Source organism: Cornus florida, unplaced genomic scaffold, assembly GCF_030987335.1.
Source record: "Cornus florida cultivar Cherokee Brave unplaced genomic scaffold, ASM3098733v1 CherokeeBrave_3.0.0_Hap2_Chr11, whole genome shotgun sequence".
Classification (NCBI taxonomy): Eukaryota; Viridiplantae; Streptophyta; class Magnoliopsida; order Cornales; family Cornaceae; genus Cornus; species Cornus florida.
In genome coordinates, this window is record NW_026775581.1 from 38,028,228 (window position 1) to 38,053,682 (window position 25,455).

Consider the following 25,455-nt stretch of genomic DNA (forward strand, 5'->3'; position numbering starts at 1 on the left):
CGTTCCAAGGGATTGATGGTCGTACTAGGTTGAGGAATCAAGATTAGGGTTAGTAGGTCGAGTGATCAAAATAGTGGTTGGTTGGTTGAATTAAACTAGATGCAAATTAAACCAAAATAAACAATAATGCAATAAGGAGAATAAAAAAGAGAGAGATATTGGGGTTTAGAGATCACCATTAAGCATACTTTCTATACCTTTAATGAATGATTAATGGGGGGAAAAACATATATTGCAACAATGTGTGTGTGTGTGGGTGGTTGTTTCAACAAGTATGGATGACAAATTAAACATATATTGTCTAAACAACGTGGTGGATAGCACAACATATCAAATTAAGCCATTAATCCTTTCTTTAAGCTCACAATCCAAACACATCACATGGTTAGAAATATATGTTACTTGCTTTCATAAGTATGGAACAACAACAAGCATGGATTGTCCTCCCATTTAACAACTACACTACAACTAAGCTAATGACATGAAATTAAACTAATTAAACTAAGGGAGATGTACAATCCATCAAGAAATAAGTATGAACCATTAAATAAACTACAAGAACATGCCATTAAACACTATGTCTTGACAATCTCTAGATCTATAGCATCAATACACATAGACATGCATCAATAACACAAGAAATAGAGACAAACACATGAACATCTATTCTAGCATACATAGACATATGGATAGAATGAAATGATCACTTGGAAGCATTAAACCACATAAATCATTGAATAAACAAGATCTATATATATAAAAGTGTCAAGACATGAATCATAATACAAATCCCCTCAAAAATACATAAATCAAGAAGTAAAAAGCATGCTTAGGTCTAGCCACTCATGGATGATGTCCTCCACCTCTCAAGGGCAAGCTCCATGGAAGAAATCTGCTCCTTGGTTGATGAAGAGTCTCCAATGGTGTCTCTAACCTCCTCCTCTCCTTTGCTTCCTTACTAAGTATTATTTTCTCTAAGTATGTGTATATGTGTAAAAGTGGCTCATATTCCTTATATATGTAGGTCAAAAATCACCCCAAATGAGCTAGGCTCGTACACCAATAATCCTCTAATGATTGGATATGAGATAACTTTTAATGAGCTGGAATTTAAATTTTTCTCGGGATTTGGGAAGTGAGATCGATCGAACATGGCTGAGATCTATCGAATTGAAGCTGGATCGATCCTCAATGGAGGCACCTTTTTGGATAAAAACAAATCTGAGATATTTTAAAGATATTTTTGGGAAAAGGATAAAAGTGGTTGATATGGTGGTACAGCTGGATAAGATCTGACATGTGGATAAGGACAAGAAAGTTCGATTGATCAGAGAATGATGTTGGATCTATCGAACTTTTGGGATCTCTGAAGAGGACATCATGGCCTGGATCTATCTTGAAGTGCTGAGATCGATGAAAGTTGGATCGATCGAACTTTTATTGAGATCGATCGAAGTTGCTGAAATTTCACCATTTGCTTCCTTTTGCTCTACTTTGCTCATTTCTTTGATTCATCCCAGAATTGCTTCATTTCTGCTTATTTGGCTGAGTTAGCTTATTTTGGGGATAAATACCTGAAAATGGAAATAACACGAAATCAATACAAAACGGTAAAATAAGATAGATAAAGGTTCTAGAATACCTAAGCTTAAGGAGTTTAAATACGTACTTTTCAGCGCTCATCACATGATAATGATAGGATTTATGTAGGAGATGGCAAAGGACTGAAAATATCACATATTGGTGATTTGAATATACCTTCTAATCCTAAAAATATTTCTTTGAAAGAAGTGTTAGTGGTTCCCCAAATTAAAAAGAATCTCATCTCTATTAGCAAGCTTACTGAACAAAATTCTTGCATAGTTGAGTTCTCACCAGAAAATTTTGTTGTTAAGGATCGAATGACAGGAAGAATCCTAGCAACGGGGAGTAAGAAGGAAGGACTTTATGCTTTGGATCAGGAAAACCATGTTTTACTTACTCTTAAGTCCGGTAAAATTCCAGAACGAATATGGCATGAACAGTTGGGTCATGCACATTTGAAAACTTTGAAAAATTTAAATTCTCATGAATTTATTAATGTTAGTGCTTGGAATAAACCAACTTCTATTTGTGCAAATTGTCAGATGGGCAAAAGTTGTAAGTTACCTTTTTCCTACTCTTAATAAAAGAGTTGAAGCTCCCTTGTTTAAGATTCGTTCTGATATTTGGGGGCCTGCGCCTGTTGTTTCTATAAGAAAATATCGTTATTATGTGATATTTGTAGATGATTGCACCAGATTTACTTGGATTTATCCTTTGAAGCGCAAATCTGATTTCTTTGAATTCTTCAAAACTTTTCAGCAAATGGTTGAAAATCGGTTCAATACTACGATCAAAATTTTTCAGTGTGATGGTGGCAGTGAATATATCTTGACAGCTTTTCAAAAGCATCTGAACATGTGTGGCATTGAACAATAATTTTCTTGTCCTGGAACTCCTGAGCAAAATGGAGTCGCAGAGCGAAAGCACCGTCATATTGTTGAGATGGGACTTACATTAATGATTCGAAGTGGAGTACCAAAGCATTTATGAGTTGAAGCATTCTTGACCGCAGTATACATTATGAATCGATTGCCTACTTCTGTTCTTAAAATGAATTCTCCTTTTATGGCATTATATGGTGAACATCCAAATTATTCAATGCTTCGAACCTTTGGCTGCAGATGCTTTCCCTATTTGCGTGACTATGCTGCAAACAAGTTTAGTCCTAAATCTTATCCATGTATTTTCCTGGGATATAGTCCGCAACATAAAGGTTATAGATGCCTTTATCCTCCTATTGGCAGAGTGTACATATCCCGCCATGTCATTTTTGATGAAAATGAATTTCCTTATACTAACCCACCATCTTTATATAAAACGGACACTTTTCAGGGTGTTCTCACAGAGTTTGCTGATATTTCTCACCAACTTATTCCATCTCTATCACCCACCAATGATTTGGAGAGTCAACCACAACAGGATGTACCATCATTTTCACCCACAACCCATGACACTTCTCCAACTAGCCAAATAGTTGACTTCTCACCTTCACCTATTACCCATTTACCTCCAACCCAAATTAATCAATCTCAACATATGCCTTCTGTCATTTAAGAAGCCACCCCTTCCTTTACAACTCTAGCCAATGAACCATCCAATCATCCTATCCCAAATGAACCTTTAAGTCTTTTTGAAGTCCCTCATGCATCTGCACCTCCCATGCCTCATTCCATGGCTACACGAGTTAGAGATGGGACAATCCAACCCAACAATTACAGAAAGCTTCACCATGGCCTTCATGTTGATAAAATCAGTACATCCGAGCCTCGAACAATTCGATCTGCTTTAGCTATTTCTCATTGGCACTCAGCAATGCTTGAAGAATTACAAGCGTTGAACAAAATAATACTTGGGATCTTGTTGAATGCACTTCAGACATGAATGTTATTGGGTCGAAATGGGTCTTTAAAACATACATTGAACGATTCAAGGCTCGTCTTGTTGCCAAGGGCTATAATCAACTTGAAGGGATTGACTTTGATGAGACATTTAGTCCTGTTGTCAAAGCTGCCACAATTCGTCTTGTTCTTGCATTTAGTCCCGTTACAATTCGTCTTGTTATAGATCCGGTTTGAGGCTCAACCCGATTTGAGATCCGGGTCTGGTTCGACCCGAATTCTTTTTGATACGGGTCTGGTTAGACCCTATTTTCCTGATCCGGGTCTGGTTTGACCCTATTTTCCTGATCCGAGTCTGTTCTGCTCTGCTCTCCTTCTTCCTGCATTGTTTGGTTCTTCTTCTGTTCCCGATTCTGTTCTGTTCTTGCCTTCTCTTTGGATAGGTGCACTCATTATTTTTTATTTATTTATCTATTTTCTTCTCGGGACAGTATTTCTCTGCCTTTTCGACTTCTGTGTGTCTTTCTTTCCTTTTCCAGCACCAACAAAGAAGAAAAAAAAACTGGAAAAGCTTAATTTTTTTTTTTTTCTCTCTCATAATGTCAGTTGCTTCTAGCACTGGTAGTGTAACAATTTCTCGAGCAGAGTTTGATGCCTTGTTCACCCAGGCACAACAAAACCCTATTAACAGTATGGGTACCTTTGTCCAGTCCGGTCATTTACAGTCCTCGTCTTCAACTTGGGTTATTGATTCTGGGGCATCCACTCATCTTACGGGTAATGCGTCTCTTATATCTCAATTACACAAATGCAATTCCACATCGTTTGTTTCTTTGGCTGATGGTAGAACTCGTCCTATTATTGGTCACGGTACAATTCGGCTAACCTCTTCTATTGTGTTACATAATGTGCAACTGGTACCTCAGTTTCCTTTTAATTTATTATCTATGAGTACGATTACTCAAGCACTAAATTGTTCTGTCACCTTTTATCCTTCATTTTGTGTCTTTCAGGACCTCAAAACAAAGATGACAATTGGTGGTGGCCTTGCGAAAAATGGTCTATATTACTTGGATGGTGAGTCGCCTACTAGTGGTACTGCTCTTCATTCACGGGTCTCTGCCAATGCCCAACAATGGCATTATTAGTTGGGTCATCCATCCAGGTACTTGAAGTCTGCCATTGCTTCTTTTGGGTCAGTGTCTTCTTTAGACTGTGAGTCGTGTCAATTGGGTAAGCACCATAGAGTGTCTTTTCCTCCTCGTATTAATAATCGCTAGTCTTCTTTATTTGAATTGGTGCATACTCACATTTAAGGTCCTGTGCATCATGTTAGTAATTCAGGTTTTTCATATTTTGTTACCTTTGTGGATGAATATTCAAGGATGACTTGGCTGTTTTTAATGAAAGACCGGTCTGAACTTTTTTCCATATTTCAGTTATTTCTTAAAGAAATTAAGGTCCAGTTTGGCTGTGTAATAAAAATTTTACAATCTAATAATGCTATGGAATATGTCAAAGGTGTTATTTCTACATATTGCAACTCTCGTGGTATTTTGTACCAAACCTTTTGTTCTTATACTTAACAAAATGGTGTTGCATAATGAAAAAATATGCATTTAATTGAAATAGCTCGGACTTTAATGATCCATATGCATCTTCCAAAGCCATTTTGGGGCGATGCTGTTTTAACTGCTTGCTATTTAATTAATCGTGTGCCATCTTTCGTTCTTAACTGGAAATGCCCTTATTCCTTTGTTTTTCCTACTCGACCGTTATTTGCTTTTACTACTCGTGTTTTTGGGTGTGTGTGTTTTGCTCACATATTACGTCCTGGTAACTGATAAATTATCTCCTCGTGCCATTAAGTGTGTTTTTATTGGGTATTCTTAGATTCAAAAGGGTTATAAATGTTAGGATCCTAACACTCGTAGTGCTTTTGTGTGCATGGACGTTACCTTTCTTGAGAACACTCCTTATTTCTTCACGTGGTTCGTCTTTAGATACTGAGTTGTTGCTTCCGTTGCCTATTGTGTCACATTCATAAAACCCTGTTGTGTCACATTCATCAGACTATGAACCACCACAGCCACGTCAAGTGCCACAACAACTTCAAGTGCCACTTCATGTGTATAGTCGACGACCACAATTAGCAGCCCCCCAATTGTCTACTTCTATTAAAGCTCCTGTTGCTGTTGATGATCTTCCTATTGCCTTATGCAAAGATACTTGATCTTGTGTTACTGCACATCCTATTTCTAACTTTGTCTCATATAATCATGTTTCACCCTCTTTATCGTGTTTTTTATCCAAACTGTCTGCTACACTTGTTCCCAAGACTTTGCAGGCTGCTCATTCTCATCCTGGTTGGCGACAAGCCATGGTTGATGAAATTGATGCCCTTCATCATAATGGAACTTGGGATCTTGTTCGTTTACCTCCTGGTTGCAACCCGGTTGGTTGTAAGTGGGTTTACACTGTGAAATACCTACATGATGGTTCTATTCAAAGGTTAAAGGCTCGACTTGTTGCAAAATGGTACACCCAGACATATGGTATTGATTATGATGAGACGTTTTCCCTGTTGCTAATATTTCTTCTATTCGAGTACTCATTTCCATTGTTGCCAATCGTAACTGGCCGTTGTTTCAATTAGATGTGAAAAATGCTTTCTTACATGGTTACTTAGTTGTAAAAGTTTATATGGAGCAACCACTTGGGTTTGTTACTCAGGGGGAGTATCGTCATACTGTTTGTCGCCTTAGGAAGGCCCTCTATAGATTGAAGCAATCTCAAAGGGCTTGGTTTGGAAAGTTCTCAGAGGCAGCATTAGCATTTGGTCTTAAAAGATGTTAGACAGACCATTCAGTATTTCACCAGCACACTAAAGCTGGTTTCATTTTCCTTGTGGTATATGTAGATGACATTGTGATCACAGGTGATGATTCTAAAGGTATTGTTAAATTGAAGTTGTTTCTACAAAATCAGTTCCACACTAAAGACTTAGGTCAACTCAGATATTTCTTAGGTATTGAAGTTGCTAGATCCAAGGAAGGTATAAGTTTATCTCAAAGAAAATATGTGTTGGATTTATTAGAAAAAATAGGTATGTTGGGTGGTCGTCTAGTTGATGCTCCTATGGATCCAAATACAAAACTCTTTTCAGATAAGGGTGATCTATTTGTTGATCCTGGCAGATATCGACTTCTTGTTGGGAAATTAATTTATCTCACCATCACTCGACCGAATATCTCATATGCAGTTAGCGTCGTAAGTTAGTTCATAGGATCTCCTAGGATGCCACATTGGAATGTAGTTCTTCGAATTATTCGATACCTTAAGCAAGCTCGAGGGTTTGGGTTGTTATATAAACCAAATGGACATCTTAGGGTGGAAGGTTTCATAGATGCTGACTGGGCTGGTTCTCCCTCAGATAGGAAATCTATTACAGGCTACTGCACATTTGTTGGTGGAAATCTTGTAACATGAAGAAGTAAAAAGCAAACGGTAGTAGCACGGTCGAGTGCTAAAGCTGAGTACAGGACAATGACTCATACCACTAATGAGTTGACATGGATACAACATTTTCTTGAGGAACTTGGTTAATAGTCAAGACTCCTGTTCCATTGTTCTGTGATAACCAAGCAGCTGTTCACATTGCATCCAATCCGGTATTTCATGAAAGAACCAAGCATATTGAAGTTGATTGTCCCTTCATTCGAGAGAAAATATTGAATGGGAACATTTCTACTCCATTTGTGAAGTTTAAAGATCAATTAGCTGGTATGTTTACTAAGGCTCTTGGTCATAATCGGTTAAAGGCGATTTGTTCCAAGCTGGGATTATATGATATATATTCTCCAGCTTGAGGGGGAGTGTTAGAATATTTATATGTAGATATATATTTATGTTAGGGTCAGATGGTATTTATATATAGGGTTTGTGGCCATTATGCAAATGGGTCTTTCTTGTATGGTATATATACCCTTTTATATTCAGGGTTGATGGATGAAGAGAAGCTAAGAGGGCTGCGCCTCTCTCATCAATCTGCTCTCTCTCTCTCTCCCTCTCGCGAACTGTAACAATTTCACACTGACTATTGCTCAAGCGATGACTGATCAAGGATGTGTATAAAATAGCATTAAAGCAGCCTATTTTCATGCTCTTCCAGACTGAGCCCTTTGCTGCCTGAAACTTTGGGTGAGTTTGGAGACATGCCCTTATTGGCAGGAAACTGGAGCAACGATTTGAACTAATCCGTCGTCTCTATGTCATGTGGGTTTCAAGATTCATAAACTAACAAAGCTTAATGCTTGGGTTATGGCAGGAGATTTTTGCAACATATTTGTATTTTATAGATAGCTGACGCTGAGGATTGGTTGAATAACCCCAATTAAGCTATTGGTAGTATTTTTTTGAAAGTTTTTGTTAGTTTAGTAATAGAATATGGTCAATGGATATATTGCATTAAGTATTAATGTCATTGGCCCAATCTTATATGCTGTCTTGTGGAAACATTGGGATAGTCTTACTGGAAATAAAATATATTGTTTGTTGGTATTTCCTATGAAAATTGTGTATAATGGATCTTCTAATACATGTCTTCTCTTATGAATTGAAGTAGAACACTACAAATCACGCACCCTTGAGTGTATCAGTCCTAGCTGACGTCGGCCCCACTTTAATGCATATAATGGTAACAAAAGAATCGGTCGGACTATTAGGCCTCACTATTTGATTAGAATATCATTTACTCTTTTGACCAAAAATGATGCACCAAGCCTCTCTCCAACTACAAATCGAACCGTAGTTTTTTGTACAATTTTTCACAAACATCTAAAAATTATTCTTGACAACCCTTTTGACAAGCTGTCCGTAACCCATGTTTAAGTAATAACAAGCCTAAAGAAAAGAAAAATATCTTGTAGCCATCCTAGTTTCCATAACGTAAGCTACCGTTTCTTTCTTAATGCTTGTGATTCACCTTAAATTGCTACATATATCCACGTCTCCTACAGCTTTTGGTTCTTTTTTGTACTTCCCCAGTCGTCTGGAGTACTGATAAAAGTAAAGTTACAAAGTAGATTTAAGTCGAGCAAAAAAGGGACATGGATGAAGAGTGCAAATTAGTAATTAAACATGCTTCAGAGTCCATTAATTTGTGATATGTTATACAAGAAAGAAGCTCAGCTCTCTCACCTCTATATATAGGTATAGAAGCAAAGCATTTAGCTTCGTTCTCAAACCATATAGGAACAGGGAAAGACCAATCGAGTACTGAAACAATGAGGAGAAGAGGATGAGAAACAAACAGCTCACAATAGCCAGCTAGTGTATATGCATTGTCATTCACTTACCTCCATGTATTGTTTCTGGACGACCTCATAGCTGTTCCTAACCACCCATGCTCCTTTCGGAGATCTTCCAGAGGGCTAATATTTTGATTGTCCACTCATGACAGCATTTACCCTTTCTTATTAGGAGTATTCTTTTGCTACATGCTCTTCACTGATGTTTGATTATTCCCGCAAGTCTCCAGTATGAAACTGAATTGAAAAATAGAAAGAAAAGATTATGAACAAATAATCAAGGAAAGTCCCTCTTATAGAGGACCAAACAAGAAATCAAAAATGAAAAAGAAAAGAAAAGAAAATATATAGGCATACCCTCACATCATATTATTATCATCCAAACCAATACTTGGAATAAAGTTTTGATCCCAAATTTTCTGAATGTGTGTGTTTGGCAGATGCGGTACTTACTTCCAGTGATGTGCACCCTGTGATGTCCAGTTCCTCCAAAGCTACCAAAGCCTCAAGACCCTCAATCTCACATGAGCTCATGCATGAATGAAAGCGTCTCAACATTTTCAAGTTTGACAGATTGGGCAATCTTTCTATGGATGGGCAATCCGACAAATTCAAATATTCCAATGACACCAATGTATGTAGTCCTTTGATCTTATTGAGATTCTTGCAACCAATAGCTTCAAAAAAAATTAACTTGTTTAAGTTGGACAGATCTGGTTTATTTTCTGGGTGTTCGTACCCACTCATCTCTGAGGACGCTAGAGATGCCGAACATTCGAGCAGATCAAGTGAGGACGCTAGAGATGCCGAACATTCGAGCAGATCAAGTTCAGCTATTTTAGAGCACCAACGTATACAAAAACTTGCCAGTGATTCTAGTTTTCCAAGTCCTTGAATCTCTGTCAACTCAACGCACCTATCTATTGTCAAACTTTCCAGCAATTCCAGATCTCCAAGTCCTTCAATCTCTTTCAGATTAAGGCAACATTCTATTCTCAAACTTCTCAATGATTCCAGTTTCCCAAGCCCTTGAATCTTTGTCAGCTTATGGCATGCATAAAGAGTCAATTCCTGCAAAACCTTCAAATTTGACAGATCTGGTAATATTTCCAATGACTGACCACCAACAATATGTAATCCAACCAGACTGGGAGGTAAACCCAAAATACATTGAAGTTCATCACATGATTCTAGATTGAGAATTTTGAGCCGAGAAAGGGAATCAATCTCTTTCGGTAAGGTCATAATGTTGCTAAATCCAAAGTCCAACCTCTGCAAATTGGATAGTTTATCAATACCTCTGAAGAACTCCACAAGCTTTGTGTGAGTCATGTTGTCATAATTACACAGCAGCTCTTGCAGATTAACCAGATTTGCAAGATTAGGGATAACATGCAATTTGAACAAATAGACATTCAGAAATTCTAAACATGAGGGAAGCTCTGGCAGTGTTTCGAGATCACAGCAGTCTCCTAAGTCAAGGGTTTGGAGGTAAGAAAGCTTGCAAATGCTTGTTGGTAGGCTTCGAATTCTGGTAGAATTAAAGTTTATGTATCTCAAAGACGATAATTTCCAAATGTCACTTGGAATGTTACCCGTCAATCTAGAGTGACGTGCATCTATAATTTCCAGCATCTTTAACATCCAAATTTCATCAGGTAGCTCCCGTATTTCAGTGAATGAAATGTCGAGCACTTTTAAGTTTTTTACCATCTGTTTAGAAGATGCATAAAAATATAGGATCAATCATCTCCAATATGTATGTATGTAATGGGAGACAAGAAATATAATGAGAGTAGAGATTTTAATATATATATATACATATACATACACACACCTTAATTTGACTCCAACCGTTCCAGTTTTTTGTGATGAAACTATGTGATAGATCAAGTATGACTAGTTTTCTCATATGAAAATTGGTTGCTTCAAAATGTGGAGGGCAATATTGCCAACGAAGCCATCTTAATCTTGAGAAGTGATGCTTGAAATCCCCAACAAGTTGTGCTCCATCTACTTGAAGATACCTCAGATTAGATAGTTCCGGGAATTTGTAATGGTCACAAGGCCTTCCATAAATACCAGGTCCAAGACTTAGGAGCTGGACGTTATCCGTTCCCTGTCAATGGAAAACCCATAAAAATAAGTATACAGATCAGAAAATCAATTTGCTAACAAAAAAAAAAAAAAAAAGAAAAAAGGAAAAAAAGAAAAAGAAAAAAAGAATTACAAATATTAGGTATTAGTTGAATTTTTAATTGTTTAAAAAAAGTAGCAATTTTTAATGACTTCTAAAACAATAATGGTTAATTGTGTTAACAACTAATTTTAGCTTTACCTAGAAAAAAATTTATAATTAAAAAAGAATTAAGTTAAAATTGGGTTAGATTAAGGTGATCAAACGTTGATATCGTCTTTTTTATTTTATTTTCTTTTCTTTTTTAAATCATCATAAACCTATAACTCAAAATAGCTTGAAATAATTGAAAGACCATCCATAACATTGTAAACACTACACCAACCTACATGTAAGAGATGCCTACTTTTTTCGCTTGTGCTAGTCCTAGTACTACTACTTGTAACAAGAACATGCTTAGTTTTGACTTTTAAGGACACCTTAAATTGAGTTTCATTTTCAATTTAAATCCGAGATGAGAATTGTCCAAGCCCGTCATAGATGACGCTGGCAGATTCAGGTTCGCCAACAAAGTAACTCCCTATTTAGAACCTTTGCAGACGCTACCATGAATATTTTGCGTGTATGTGTGTAATATGAGATGATATGAAGAACAGTTAATAAAATATTAATCAATGCAATAAAGGGCATAAATTCAGTGCAATCAAATTTTACCGTTTGTCCCTCCAGGACATCCAAGGCTTCCTCTTTATCCCATAACCTACTTTGCATTCCTACATTCTCCGGATTTTCTTGACAGACGATTGCTCTACCGAGATCTCTTAGTTGATCATGCATTTTCAGCACATTATCATTATCAATTTTTACAAGAGACATGAGACAAAGGACACTAATTTCCGTCTCTGGATAATAGCCACATTCATCCCACATGTAAAATGGATATGTTTTATCCATCCCAATAAAAAGAGTTGCAATATCAAGAAATATCTGCTTTTGCTGATGGTTTAATTCATCATAACTTACTCTCAACTTCTCCTGAACTTTATCATTTGGTATATTCTTCAATTTCTTCAATGTATCTTCCCATATTTTTTTCGGCTTGTCAGATAGAAATGAACCTATAACCTCAAGAGCTAAAGGAAGCCCTGCAGTAACCGACACAACCTTTCTAGAGATACCATTATAGTCTGTTCGAGGAACCCTTTTCCGGAAAGCATGAATGCTGAGAAGTTGAAGAGATTGCTCAGGGTTCATAAATGGGGGTTCATAAGTCTCATTCACTTCAAGTGTATTTAAAACATGCTTGTTTCTAGTTGTAACGATGATCCTAGTTCCTGGACCAAACCAATCACGATTTCCCACAAGCCAATCAAATTGAGACTTTTCATTCACATCGTCAAGAACAATGAGAACTTTCTTTTTGCGAAATCGATGCTTGATAGTTTCGATTCCATCATTAAAATTGGTAATGTGAGATTGCCGTCTAAGAGTGTCAGTGAGTAGCTGGTTCTGCAAATCAACAACACCTTTATATTGTTGCACTGTTTCTCGAACATCTGCGAGGAAGCTACTACAATCAAAGCACACCAAGAGTTGGTTGTAGATGAATTTGGCAATAGTTGTCTTGCCAATACCACCCATGCCATAGATACCAACAATCCGTTTATCATTGGAGCCAACATCTAAATATTTCATCATTTCATTTAAATGATGATCCATCATGACCAACTTGTCAGTTGTAAGGTCCATATATTTCTTCTTTAAGTCCAACAATACTGTTTGAACAATCCTTTCTACTAGTTGTCCTTGATGCCTGATTGAGATTAAAAATTGAAGTAAATTAACAATAAGCAAAATAATGATGTCTTCTACCTTTGTGTTTGTCACTTTAATTTGATACTAGTATTGAAAGAAATAATGGGTATATGATTTTACTGGATTCCAACCAACCTCTTATGAAGTTCCTATATATGCTAGTTTTTAACATATGGGTTTATTAGTAGCTACTAGCTTAGATAGGAAGGAATTAACATACCCATCAGCTTCTTTGTTGACTTGCCAACCTTTGAGTGCTCCAACCTCTTTGAGTGCCTCTCTCCATTTCACAAGAGTGATTTCATCAAAACACGTCTCGTGCACGCGAAAGGCTTCCCCATAACTCCCAGATTGATGCCGAACCTCGGAAGGTTCAACATCATAGAAGATGGGTAAAATGGATTGTCCGGTGATTCTCTTGCAATCCACCATCTGAGCGAGCTCACGGAGGCACCATTTACTGGAAGCGTAGTTTTTGGAGAATATTGGGATGGAGATCTGTGACTCTCCGATTGCTTTGAGGAGCTCTGGCCAGATCTCTTCTCCTTTTCGTAACTCCTCGTCGTCTCGGAAAGTGCGAACTCCTACACTGTCAAGATTGGTGTAGAGGAAATCGGTGAAGGTGAGTCGAGTGTCTGGGCCTCTGAAACTCAAAAACACTTCGTATTCGCCGCCTCCTCCTCTTGGAACAGGCGGGGACGTGGATGAAGCCTCACCGTCCATTTGAGATTGAGTGGATGAAACCCTTGCCCTTGCCCTTGCCCTTGCCCTTGCCATTGCCTCCATCACCAACAATTAATTAACAGGGGTATTACCAACCCTGTGGAGCCTACAAGATCTCTCTCTTCAGTACTGTTTGGCCTTTGTGTCTGCAAATACAGACATTCAAACACCCCCAAGTTATTTATGCATTTCCCTTTATGGTGTTTTGGTAATGGATCTCCAAATTCATCTAGAATTGAAAAAATAGAGGCGCAAAACAACCAAACAGCCAAATTAAACTTTCCAAGTCGAAGCTTAGATCTCTATCTTCAGTACTGTTTGGCCTTTGTGTCTGCAAATTCAGAAAAAAAGAACAATTTATGTTTCGGCAAAAGAGGAAGCCCACGATTATTAAAAAATAAAAATAATAATAATAATAATAAATAAATAAATAAATAAATAAAGCAGCCTCGGATTGAGCACGAGCCGAGCACACACCACAACGTTCAAGCTCAGTTAGAAGCCGTCCACGAGCTATTCGAGCTTCGCTCCATAAAGTCTTTCCACCCCTCTTCGCCCCGTGCCTGTTGCGTAAGGTTTCGTTTGGATACGGAGGAGAGAAAAGAAAAGAAAGGATTAGATCAGAAAAGAAAAGAAAGGAAAAGAAATGAAATGATAGGTATAATATTTGGATAAATAGGAAAGAAAAGAAAGAAAAACATAATATGCTTGTTTGGATAAAACAGAGGAGAGAAAAGAAAGGAAAGGATAATAATGAAATTACTATATTATCCTTTTATATATTTTGATAAATTATCATTCATAACTTGATAGTATACTGATTTTTTTTTTCTCTCCCTCAGTTTCATTGGAAACTAAAATTAATAATAACTAAAAAAACAAGATAACTTGATAGCATACTAGTGTTGTTGTTTTTTTTTTTTTAATAAGTAACTTAATAATATACATATAACTTGATAGCATACTTCGAAGATAGATAGATAAATCTGTTCAACACAGAATATAGAGACTTTCAAGTTTCAACCAGTTCAAGGTTCATACAAAAAAAAAAATTCAGTGGAGAAGACCCAAATGAAGCAACTGACCCAAAGGGTAATTTGGTCAGAAAAAATTAGCTCACAAAATTGTTAAACCGAGATAAGTTAAATCACCCCCTCTTTGTAGTTGAAGAGGATTTCTTACAAAAATACATTTATAAGGGAATTTCTTACAAATGAGTAATAGTCAAGGGGGATTTTTTTCAATTCACTCTTTAAATAACCACCGTAACAAACCCACTTTTCTACTTTTCTACTTTTCTAATCTAGCAAAACCACTATTTTACCTATTTCAAAATTTTCTAAACCACTTTTCTTTCTCTTTAAAGTTTCCTAAACTAATATTATGAAAAAAACTATCATCCATCAAAACAAATAATTTTTTAATCCTTTATTCTCGCCTTTGTTTCTCTTTCAGTTTCAGCAAACCCAAAAACTATGCAGCACCAAATCATCTTTTTGCTTGATCTTCCTGGACTTTTTCTTTCTTTCTTTTTTTTTTTTTTTTTTGGGTAAATTTCTGCTAGAGTTTTTTTAATTAATAAAGAAATATAACTCTTAAGATGCTAATTTCAGTTGCATAAATATGAAAAGCATAAAATATTTTACCCAAATTTATTGGGCTTAAAACTCTCTTATATCGAAATATTGATTAATACTAATAAAAAAAATTGATATTATTTACTAATATTTCTTTATTATATACAAACATGTCTAGCAAGAAGCTCAAGAAACAAAGGAAAAAAAGGGTAATATTGATTAATACAAATAAAAAAATGGGTAATATGATTAACATGTTTTTATTAATACAAACATGAAGCTCAAAAAACAAAGTAAAAATGATCTCACTTTCTATGGATAAAATTTCTTGCTGGATGGTGAGCAAGAGATCACCTATATATATATTATGATAAGTGATGAGCGCAGAAAAGTGTGCAATTAAATCCCTTAAGCTCAGGTATTCTAGAACTTTTATCAATCTTACTTTTCCGTTTTAGACTAATTTCATATTATTATCCTTTTTAGGTACTTATCTCAAAAATAGGTTAATTCAGCCAAATAAGAGCTTAAAAGAAGCAATCTTAAGGTGAATGGAAGAAATGAGCAAAGTGGAAGCAAAATGAAGCAAAGTGTGGAAATCAGCATGTTCGATTGATCTCAACATTCTTTCGATCAATCAGAGCAACATCGATCTGGACACTTCAAGATGGATCCAAGCAATTGGCCTGATCCAAAAGATCTCAGCATGTTTAATTGATCCAATCATTCTTCGATCGATCGAAAATATTCGATCTTATCCACACTTACCACCCCACCTACCACTCTTGTCTCTTTCCCAAAATATCTCAGAGATTTGTCTTTATTCAAAAAGGCGCCGCTAAGGATGGATCGATCTCTGCAGCATTCGATGGATCTCACCTCAATTCGATTGATCTCAACATAGTTTGATTGATCGAACCCTCTCAAGTGCGAATTAAATCAAATTCCAGCTCATTAAAAGTTGTCTCATGGTGCAATCATTACAAGGACCTTAGTGCACGAATCCAGACCATTGGGTGTGACACTTGAGCCTCTTATATAATAATTTTGAGCCATCTTTACACAAAGCTTGGAAGATCTTCAATACACATATACTTAGAAACATTCTTAGGGAAAAAGAAAGGAGAGGAAGAGAGGCTAGAGACACATTATTAGGAGTTCTTCTATTCTTCTAGGGTCTACATCAAGAAAGAGGTCATTCCTACCATGGAGATAGCCCTTGAGGGTTGGATGACTACTTCAATGAGTGGCTAAACATCTTCTTAGGGCTAGAGTTAGCCCTAAGCATGCCTTCTAGACTCTAATGCTTTGTATTTTGAGGGGATTTGTGTTGTAAACTTATCTTGACACTTATTTTATATATGAATCTTATTTATTCAATGATTTGTGTGGTTTAATACTTCCAATTGATCATTTTATTCTATCTATATATCTATGTATGCTAGAATAGATGTTCATGTGTTTATATCTAGTTTTTTGTGTTACTGATGCATGTCTATGTGTGTTGATGCTATGGATCTAGAGATTGTCAAGACATAATGCTTAATAGAACACTATTGTGGTTTATTTGATGGTTCATACTCATGTTTTGATAGATTGTGCCTTTCCCTTAGTTTATTTAGTTTAATTTTCATGCCTTTAGCTTAGTTGTAGTGTAGTTGCCTTAGTTGTTAGATGGAAGGACAATCCATGCTTATTGTTTGATGTTCCATACTTATGAATGCAAGTAGTATTATTCTTTAACCATATGATGTGTTTGGATTGTGAGCTTAAAGGAAGGACTAATGGCTTATTTTGATGTATTGTGCTATTCACTAGGTTGCTTAGACAATATATGCTTAATTGGTCATCCATGCTTGTTAAAACAATCAATCACACACTTTCAAATTGCAACACATGTTTCCTCTCATTAATTATACATTGAATGTCTAGAATAATGATGTTTAGTGGTGACCTCTAGACCCCAAGACCTCACTCTCTTGTTTTCTCTAAATTTCATTTAAATTGATTATTCTACATTGAACTTGTTTAGTTTAGCTTATAGTCTAATCAACCAAACACACCACCTTTTGATCGTTCGACCTACTAAACCTATACATTGTTTCCATTGCAAGCACGCCTATAATCCCTTGGGACGATCCCTACTCACCCTAGCTATATTTTTAGTTAGAGGTAGTAGTGGTTTTTATATATTTAAAACTTGGTCACATTGCACACTCACACTCTTAGTGCACATTTTTAGACGTTGGTGCAAGACACACTAAGTTTTTGGCGCCGTTGCCGGGGATTTGAATTGGCAACGCCGTGTTTTGGAAACAAATAGGAATTAATACTCTTTTGATCGTGTCTTTACTTTATTATTATTATTATTTTTGTTACTTATTGTGTTTGTTCTTGGTTAGCTAGGTGCATTGAGCTAAGAGAGTTAAACAAAGGAAATTAAAGAGCAAAGGAAGCAAGGAAGCCAAGTGAAGTTAAGCAAAAGCACAAAAAGGAGCTAAAATCTTAAAATTTGCAAAGCATAGCATGGCTTGAAACTTGAAAGTTTAATTGAAGTTGCTTAAGAACCCTTTGTGAGACCTTTCTAACTCAATCTCTAGTTAAATCGTCAGCCCGCGTGGTGGCAAGTTTTTCATTTCATAGATAAATCATGAGCCTGCGTGGAGGCAATTTACTTTTACTTTACATATTGTTCAAACATGGGAGTATGGGATCAATGTATGTGGAGAATTTTTGTTGATTGACTTGTTGTGGGGGCGAAGTGATTGTTATTTGCTTGTTATTTATTTTGCTAGTGCATGCATAGTCGTAGGTCATTAAATCCTACTCTTGTCCCTCTTAATTTTCATATTGAATCAGTTGTTTGTAATTCTAGGGGAAGAGGTAGTTCTCATCACTCCATTTTACCAATGAAGGAATTAAATTAAGACTATGTGGAGGACTTTAGTCACATAGACCAACAAGGCATCCTCCACCCTAATGTGCATCATGAAAATATTCAAGTACCATTAGGCTTGCCTAAACCATTCATTCCACCACAACAACAAGGCCAAATTCCATTGGGAATGCCTAGGCCAATTTTTGCTCCACAACCTCCCATTATGCAAGGCAATCAAGGTGTCCGAGTGGCACCGCCGGTTGTAAATCCCCACATTGCTTTAAGAGAACATTATGTGCCTAATGAATACAATGCACCTACTTGCATTCAATTACCCTCATTTAGAGCACATCATTATGAGATTAAACCACAAGCCATTCAAATGCTTCCCAACTATTATGGACTTCTAAGTGAAGAACCTTATAAGCATTTGGATGAGTTTCTTGAAGTGTGTTCCACCGTGAAGCACACGAACGTGCCAGAAGAAGTGTTAAGACTCAAAAATTTTCCTTTTACCCTTAAGGACAAGACAAAATATTGGTTCAACAATCTTAGACCTTTTTTGATAACTTCTTAGGCAGAAATGCAACAAGAGTTCTTGAAGAATTACTATTTGGTTTCAAAGACCAATGTTATGAGAACTTCCATTCATGAATTTTTTTAAGGAGATGAGGAAATGTTTCATGAGGCATGGGAAATGTTTAATGATTTACTTAGGAAGTGCCCACATCATGACATACCTAAGTGGCAACTAGTTCAATATTTATTTGAAAGTTTACCGGATAATCACAAAGGTATGGTTGATGCATCTATGGGTGGTTCTTATCTTGATAAGCATGAGGATGATGTGTGGCAATTGTATGAAAGTATGAGTGAGAATTCAGTGGATAGATCTTTGTCCTCTAAAATGGTAGAAATCTAGGTGGAAAGAAAAATGTTGGTTTATATCAAGTTAATAACTCCAATGACATAGCCACCGAAATGAAATCCTTATCTCAAAGGTTTGATCAATTTTTGATTAACCAAACTTTGGCGAATCAAATGTCTTTCTCCCCTAACCATTCTCATCGTGCATCTAATGAATCTTACATGACTTGTTCAAGTGTTTTACATTCTACTTCCAATTGTCCCTATGGACATGTGCCAACTGAAAACTACGAGCAAGTCAATGCTACATTTGTCAACCAAGGGAATAATCCCTATGGCACTCATTACAATTCAAGTTGGAGGAACCATCCAAACTTCTCTTGGAATAGCCAAGGGGAAGGCTTAACCCTCCTCAAGGTGGTTTTCAAAACAAGTATGTTCCACCTCCAATGCAAAGCCAAGGTTTCCAAGATTTTAGATCTTCTTTTCAATCATCATATGGAAATCAATTCTCTAATTCTCATTTCCTGAACCAATCATCGTATTCCCAAGGAAATTCTAGGAGTCTAGTTTTTGAGGAGAAAGTGTTGACCGCTCTAAGTACTCTAGAAGCGAACACTTAATTGCTTCATTCCCATTCCCAATCCATTGCTAAGCTAGAAACCCAAGTCGGGCAAATAGCTAGTACTTTGAATGCTAGAGAGAAAGGGAAGATGCCTTTGAATGCACCACCAAAGCAACAATGTGTTGTGGAGACTCATTCCTCATCGGAAGGTCACACAATCGAACATGTCAATGCGGTGACAACCTTGAGAAGTGGGAGAATTGTGGACAACCAAGTGAGTATATCCAATGAAGAGAGTGAACTGGTGCAACCAAAAGTTGACATCCATCCCGTTTCACATCCTATTCCTCCTTCATTACATGTGCATGACCCTTTTGTTGAAAAAGTAATGGAAAATGATTTGAACAAAGTTTTAAAAGATGATTTGAAAAATTTTTGTGATGGTTTGAAAAATTCTTGTGTTGAAAATTCTTCAAAGAAATTTTTTTGAAAAAGCTTTTGAGCCTTAAGCTCTATTTCCGGATGCCTTGAAAGGATCTATTTCTCTTGACAAACAAAAGACCAAGACTAATAAAATCATTGACGTGTTTAGGCAAGTGAAGATCAATCTTCCGCTTTTGGATGCAATTAAATGAATTCCGGCTTATGCCAACTTTTTTAAGATCTTTACACCCAAAAGAGGAAGAACAAAAGCCAAGCACCAAGGAAAGTGGTCTTGACCGAGCAAGTGAGCTCCATTTTGCAACATAACACTCTCCCAAAGTTTAAGGACCCCGGTTCACCTACTACTTCTTGCATCATTGGTGACCATGTCATTAATCGGGCTCTTCTAGACTTAGGAGTAAGTGTCAACCTTCTTCTATATTCGGTATATGTCAAATTTGGATTAGGAGACTTGAAACCGACGTTGTTGGTTTTACAACTTGCCGACCGATCCATCAAAATCCCGGGGTATCATTGAGGATGTTTTGATTAAGATTGATAAGTTCTTCTTCCCCATTGATTTCATTGTCATAGATACGGAACCAGTTCCAAATCCAAAGAGCCAAATTCCCGTTATCCTTAGCCGTCCCTTCTTGGCAACCGCAAATGCCAACATCAATTGTAGGATGAGGATAATGAAAATCTCATTTAGCCATATGAAGGTGAAGTTGAACATCTTTAATCCAACCCCAAATTCAACAGATAAGCATGAAGAAGTGTGTGTTGTAGAAAAGGGCATTGACAATGAACTTAAAAAACATGAGTGTTTGCTTAGAAGTTCTAAAAGTTCATCTTCAAACTTGAATTCAAGAATTGTTGTTTCAAAACCTTGTGTTGGAAGGGCATGGAAGCCCAAGAGTTGCATAGACCAAGGACCATCAATATCTTTTGAATCAAATCCAACAAGTTCTCTAGAGAACCATTTGTTGGGTGGGCTTCAAAAATCTATTCACCCCGTCAAGGAAGGGATGCATAACAAGAGATTTGATCCGGGCTAAAAGAGCCCAACGTCTTGCTAGAGACGTTAAAGACTAGCAATGCTTCGTAGGGTTTACAACCCTATTCCTCCTTCATTTTTATTTTTACCTTTCATTTCTTGCGTCGTCTAGATATATTCTAGGTTTTTACACATTGCTAGGAACTGTGATTGAGAATGCATGCACTTCTATTCTGAAAATAGGCATTTTGCACTTGTTCGATCGATCTCAAAAGATGTTCGATCGATCGAACATCATCTCTGCATCTAATCATCTCTCAGTCCCATCGATCTAGAATTTCTTGCATATTTTAGCTCTCTGTGTATTGAGTGAATTTCAGTTCAGATCAATCTGAGTACTCCAAGATCGATCGAAACTTTCCTCAGATCGATTTTCATTCCATACTTAGAAATTTTTTTGAAATCTATGAAAAGGCCTCTCTTTGTATCGATCCAACTTGTCTGTAGGTTTTCACCTGCTCGATCAATCGAAGTATCTTCCAGATCAATCTTGGAATGATCGATCTGTGTCCCTTTGTTGACGTTGACTTTGACTTTGACTATATTCTGATTTTTTATATTTGTTTTATTTTCATAAACCTCAAAAAGATTTATTTTATTTTATTTTAATCTTTACTTTTATTTTCATTTTAAATTTTCAAAATCCATAAAATAATAATAATAATAATAATTTCTTTATTTTTATTTACAAATATTTTCAAAAATTCCAAAAAGATTTTTATTTTATTTGATTTTTATTTTTCCAAAAATTCAAAAATATTTTGAATTTTGAATTTTGAATTTTTAAATATTCAAAATTTTCAAAAAACTATATGTTTTGCAAATTTAGATCGATCTTAGTTCTTTTCAGATCGATTTATGTTCGATCGATCTGAGATTTTTCATGATCGATCGAACATATCGGGATCAGTTTTTAAAAATAGAAACCCTAAGGTCATTCGATCGATTTACACATCGATCTCAACCCTCATTGCCTCACACCACTGCAACCCATCTTCCCAATCTTCGACGAAGCCTCCGGCAAGTTTCCACAAGCTTCCAAACTCTCTCTCAACCTCGATCTCATCTCATTCTCTCGGTTTCCACTTCTCTCGTTAAGTTTTGGTAAGTTCGGATTTTATATCCATTTTTGAGTTTCAATCTTTATGTTTTCATGCTTTCCATGCTAGATCTGAGCTTTCATGATAGATTTGTTGCCATTTTTGATCTTTAAAGCATGTGTATATATATGTATATATATGTGTATATATATTTTTCCATATTTTTTTTATTTTGATTCGATTTTGGGGGTCACGTGCCAAGATAAGTGACCATTCTTGTGTTGTTGAGCTGTAGGGGGACCCAAAAGCTTGCTTGGGTACCCCCCATGTCATCCACGTCACAGATCTGTGACTTTTTGAATTACTCAGAGTAGTTCAATCGATCGAAGATTTCTCAGATCGATCAGAGAAAGATTGATCGAACTTAGTCCTGATCGATCTGAGAGAGATCGATCTCATATTGTCCTAATCGATCGAACTTCACAGATTTGTATATGTGCACTTCACACACCATCCATAGTGTTCATGCTAGTTTCTTGATACCCAATGCCTGTGTTTTCCACATTGGATGTATTCCATACTTACACTGTTTATCATGCTTCACTTAGTCACTGTTTACTTGGCTACGTCATCACTTGCATAGATTCATGTCAATTATTCTGAGTTGTCTATCTTACTTGACATATATGTTTCTATATACTGTGTTTTAATTCTCTATTATCTGTTACTGACTTATTTTGCAAGCGTTTCTTTTCTATTTTGCAGGCCATGGCACTGGTTAAGATAGTCGCCCGTCGACAGTATCCGAGGAGGGTACGATAGCGTGTAGAGGAGCCCGCAGAGCCTTCTCATGTCCAGGACCCAAAGCAAGCTGAGCAGTATGAGCAGTTACAGGAGTATGAGGAGCCTACTCCGACTCAGTCTGACCGTTCTACTTCTACCACTTCTATATCTTCATCCCATTCCGAAGAGGATGAGCATATATCTTCCCCTTCTCCACCACCGGCATAGCCTGGCCAGGTCCGAGACCGACCTGTCTGGAAGTTTAAATGCCTTTTTGTGTCCCATGAGTCAGTATTTGATATAGCTTTCTTCTCCCGGTCAGTCTTGACCTGGGCAGCTTTCGATGACATTGAGCGGCGCGGCATTCTACCTATTCTGGCGCCAGTTACTTATCCAGTTTTCCCGCGGCTTGTTCGGATGTTCTTCCAGAACCTCCTGCCGGCCCTAGGTAATCTGTTACAGTTGCGGACTACCATTGATGGCCACCCTATCATCATCACTGTCGACACTTTGGCCACTTCTTCTTGGTGCCCCCATGTCTGCCCTCCAAGACTTAAGTATCCTGTTTTGAGGAGGCCTTCTGATGCAGACATGGCCGTTGCCCTCACTGGCCACTATGCAGCTAGCGAGACTTTTGCCACCTAGACTTATCTGCCCGACGACCTATGGTTTTTCAATTCGGTCTTGTACCGAAATGTGTTTATGGCGGGGTATAAGATCCAGAGGCGTTCTTACTTCCTGGCAGCCCTTTATGCTTTCTACACCGGGCACTGGTTCTCTATTCCAGCACTCTATTGGAGTGTCATGATGAAGCTATACACATACTATATCAGCAAGGCAAAGCCTAAGCGGGCTAAGTATCTCCCATTTGCTCATGTCATTACTCAGATCCTTCGGGACCAGCGTTACTCTTTCCATCCACAAAGCGTTCTGAGTCCGGGGCTTGCCATTATGGTAAGAAGGACTGGAATAAAAGCTACAATGCTCTTATTAAGAGCTTGGAGGAGGACGTTATCTTAACAGTTGAGGAGGCTATAGAGGCTGAGGAAACGGAGATGGCAGCAGTAGCAGACGATCTAGTAGACACACCGGCGACTGCAGTACATATGGAGATAAACCTAAAGCAGCAGCCTCAAGCAGAGGAGCTACCACATCACTCTCCAGTTGGGTCGCCACTTCATTCCCAGGAGCAAACTCAGGATGTACCACAGTTTCATGATCCAGTTATTCCTGAGGCTCCAGTTCCGACACCCGGCTTAGGAGAGTGTGTCCAGGCATTGGAGGATGCAGTAGTCTCCCTCAGAGCAGATATTTCTACTCTCCGTACAGATGTCTTAGCTGCGCTTCGTGACATATCTAGAGAATTCCGGGGATCACGCCCCGCTCGCCCTACCTCCTCTGCCGGATTTCTCTATCTCTTTACTCTCCTCACTTGATATATCTGTGATACATTATTATTACATTGCTACTGTTGTGATATTTTTGTGGCCAGTTTGTTGGACTTGATACTGTGATGTGCTGTACATTATTTTTTATTTTTTATTTTTATGCATGATATATTTGGATGTCTGGATTTTATATTGATACATTAATCTGTGATTGACTCCATTTATTAGGTGCATCCCAGTGATTTCAATGAGAGAGTGCTGCCCAAAATTTTTCAAGACAATCATTTTTCCTCTCTCCTTAGTTCATTTCTTATCCCATTTACACTTGCATGCCCACTGTGCACTGTTATTATCCCTTTTGTTATCTGATGAGTTTTATCCAAGTGCCACCTTTTTAGGACCGCAGTTAATTCCAAGTTTAGGGGGGTTATACCACCCACTTTGGATATTTGTGTCTCGGCCATTCTTTGCCTTAGTTGCACTGGTCTACTCTTTCCTTTTGTTCTCTTCACACATTGAGGACACTGTGCCATTTAAGTTTGGGGGTAATGGGTGTTAATTGCAGTATTTGCTTTCAATTCAAAATTTTAAGTATGACTTGTGTATTTGAGGAATTTTCTATGATTGATCCATAACTAGCTGTGATTTTAATCGTTTGAGGACTATATTGCTTAAAATTTAAAAATTGCTTGACTTGAGAGTCCAATACTTCTTTTATGCCTTGTGGATGCCATTTAGTAAATTTTTTAAAAAATTGATATCTTGCTTGCACTTGTGGTCCACATCATCCTGATTTCGTAATTGTTTTGAGATTCACTCTAGGATTCTACACTAGCATAGGTGCACACTAGCATTCATTTGTGGGGTACATGCTTTTTTGATTATTGAATTGGTTATATCCCAATTGGGTTAGTAGTGCATTGAAAGCTTTCATTTTTGATAAAGGTGGATAACAAACCTTTTTCATTGAGTAGCCGGGATTCTAACCTCATCAAGCACTGAATTTCTCACGGAGAAAGATAGAGGGCCCAAACTTTAGGTTAATAATTGAACGTGCTAAAAAAAAATAAAAAATAAAAAAATAAGCGCACCTAACAATAAAGCTTTAATAAAAGGTCCACTCTTTATCTTGATGATCGGTACTAGATTTGTGTGCTAGTTTGAGGGTAAGAATGTGATCATTTCTTTAGTTAGCTTAGATAACAAAATATTTGATACCAGTCCACTCAAAAAGGATTCTAGAGTTGTTTTTATTTGTATGATCATTTTCTTAATATGTAGAGGACTATACTTGCTTGCTTGATGTTGAGATTTTGGGAGATTACTTGGAAATTATTAAAAAATTGCATACTTGAGGTAGTTTTCTCCCAATGTTTGTTTACAATATTGGCGCTTCTTTTGTGAGAATGAGCTTAATGTTTGTGAGTATCATTTCTGAAAACCCTCACGAGAATTCACTCGTCCACTAGGG

At 37.1% G+C, this 25,455-nt stretch overlaps 1 protein-coding gene across 7 annotated transcripts; it reads right to left on the reverse strand.

The window, feature by feature from the left end:
• Positions 1-728: 728 nt before the first annotated feature.
• Positions 729-13,974, reverse strand: LOC132284464 (disease resistance protein L6-like). 7 transcript variants are annotated; one of them, XR_009472284.1, is made up of 7 exons: positions 12,904-13,974; positions 11,583-12,681; positions 10,569-10,850; positions 9,089-10,444; positions 8,780-8,968; positions 8,622-8,699; positions 729-1,574 (listed from the first exon to the last, which is right to left on the reverse strand). XR_009472284.1 is itself a non-coding variant. In XM_059786574.1 (5 exons), the coding sequence occupies exons 1-4, from the start codon at positions 13,467-13,469 to the stop codon at positions 9,107-9,109; spliced, it is 3,285 nt and encodes a 1,094-aa protein (XP_059642557.1). In that variant the 5' UTR covers positions 13,470-13,974; the 3' UTR covers positions 8,188-8,968; positions 9,095-9,106. The 7 variants fall into 7 exon arrangements, 3 of the variants coding, with proteins under 3 accessions (XP_059642557.1, XP_059642558.1, XP_059642556.1); XR_009472285.1 differs by lacking the exon at positions 8,622-8,699; XR_009472282.1 differs by having other exon boundaries at positions 8,622-8,968.
• Between the last annotated feature and the right edge of the window lie 11,481 nt (positions 13,975-25,455).

Bases quoted from the DNA above. Each gene is read 5' to 3' on its own strand.
- LOC132284464 (XM_059786574.1), bottom strand. From the start codon at position 13,469: ATGGAGGCAATGGCAAGGGCAAGGGCAAGGGCAAGGGCAAGGGTTTCA. The intron at 10,851-11,582 runs GTAAAATTTGAT...TTCCATTGACAG, and splicing joins ATGTCCTGGAGGGACAAACG to GGAACGGATAACGTCCAGCT. The intron at 10,445-10,568 runs GTGTGTGTATGT...TCTTCTAAACAG, and splicing joins ACGGTTGGAGTCAAATTAAG to ATGGTAAAAAACTTAAAAGT.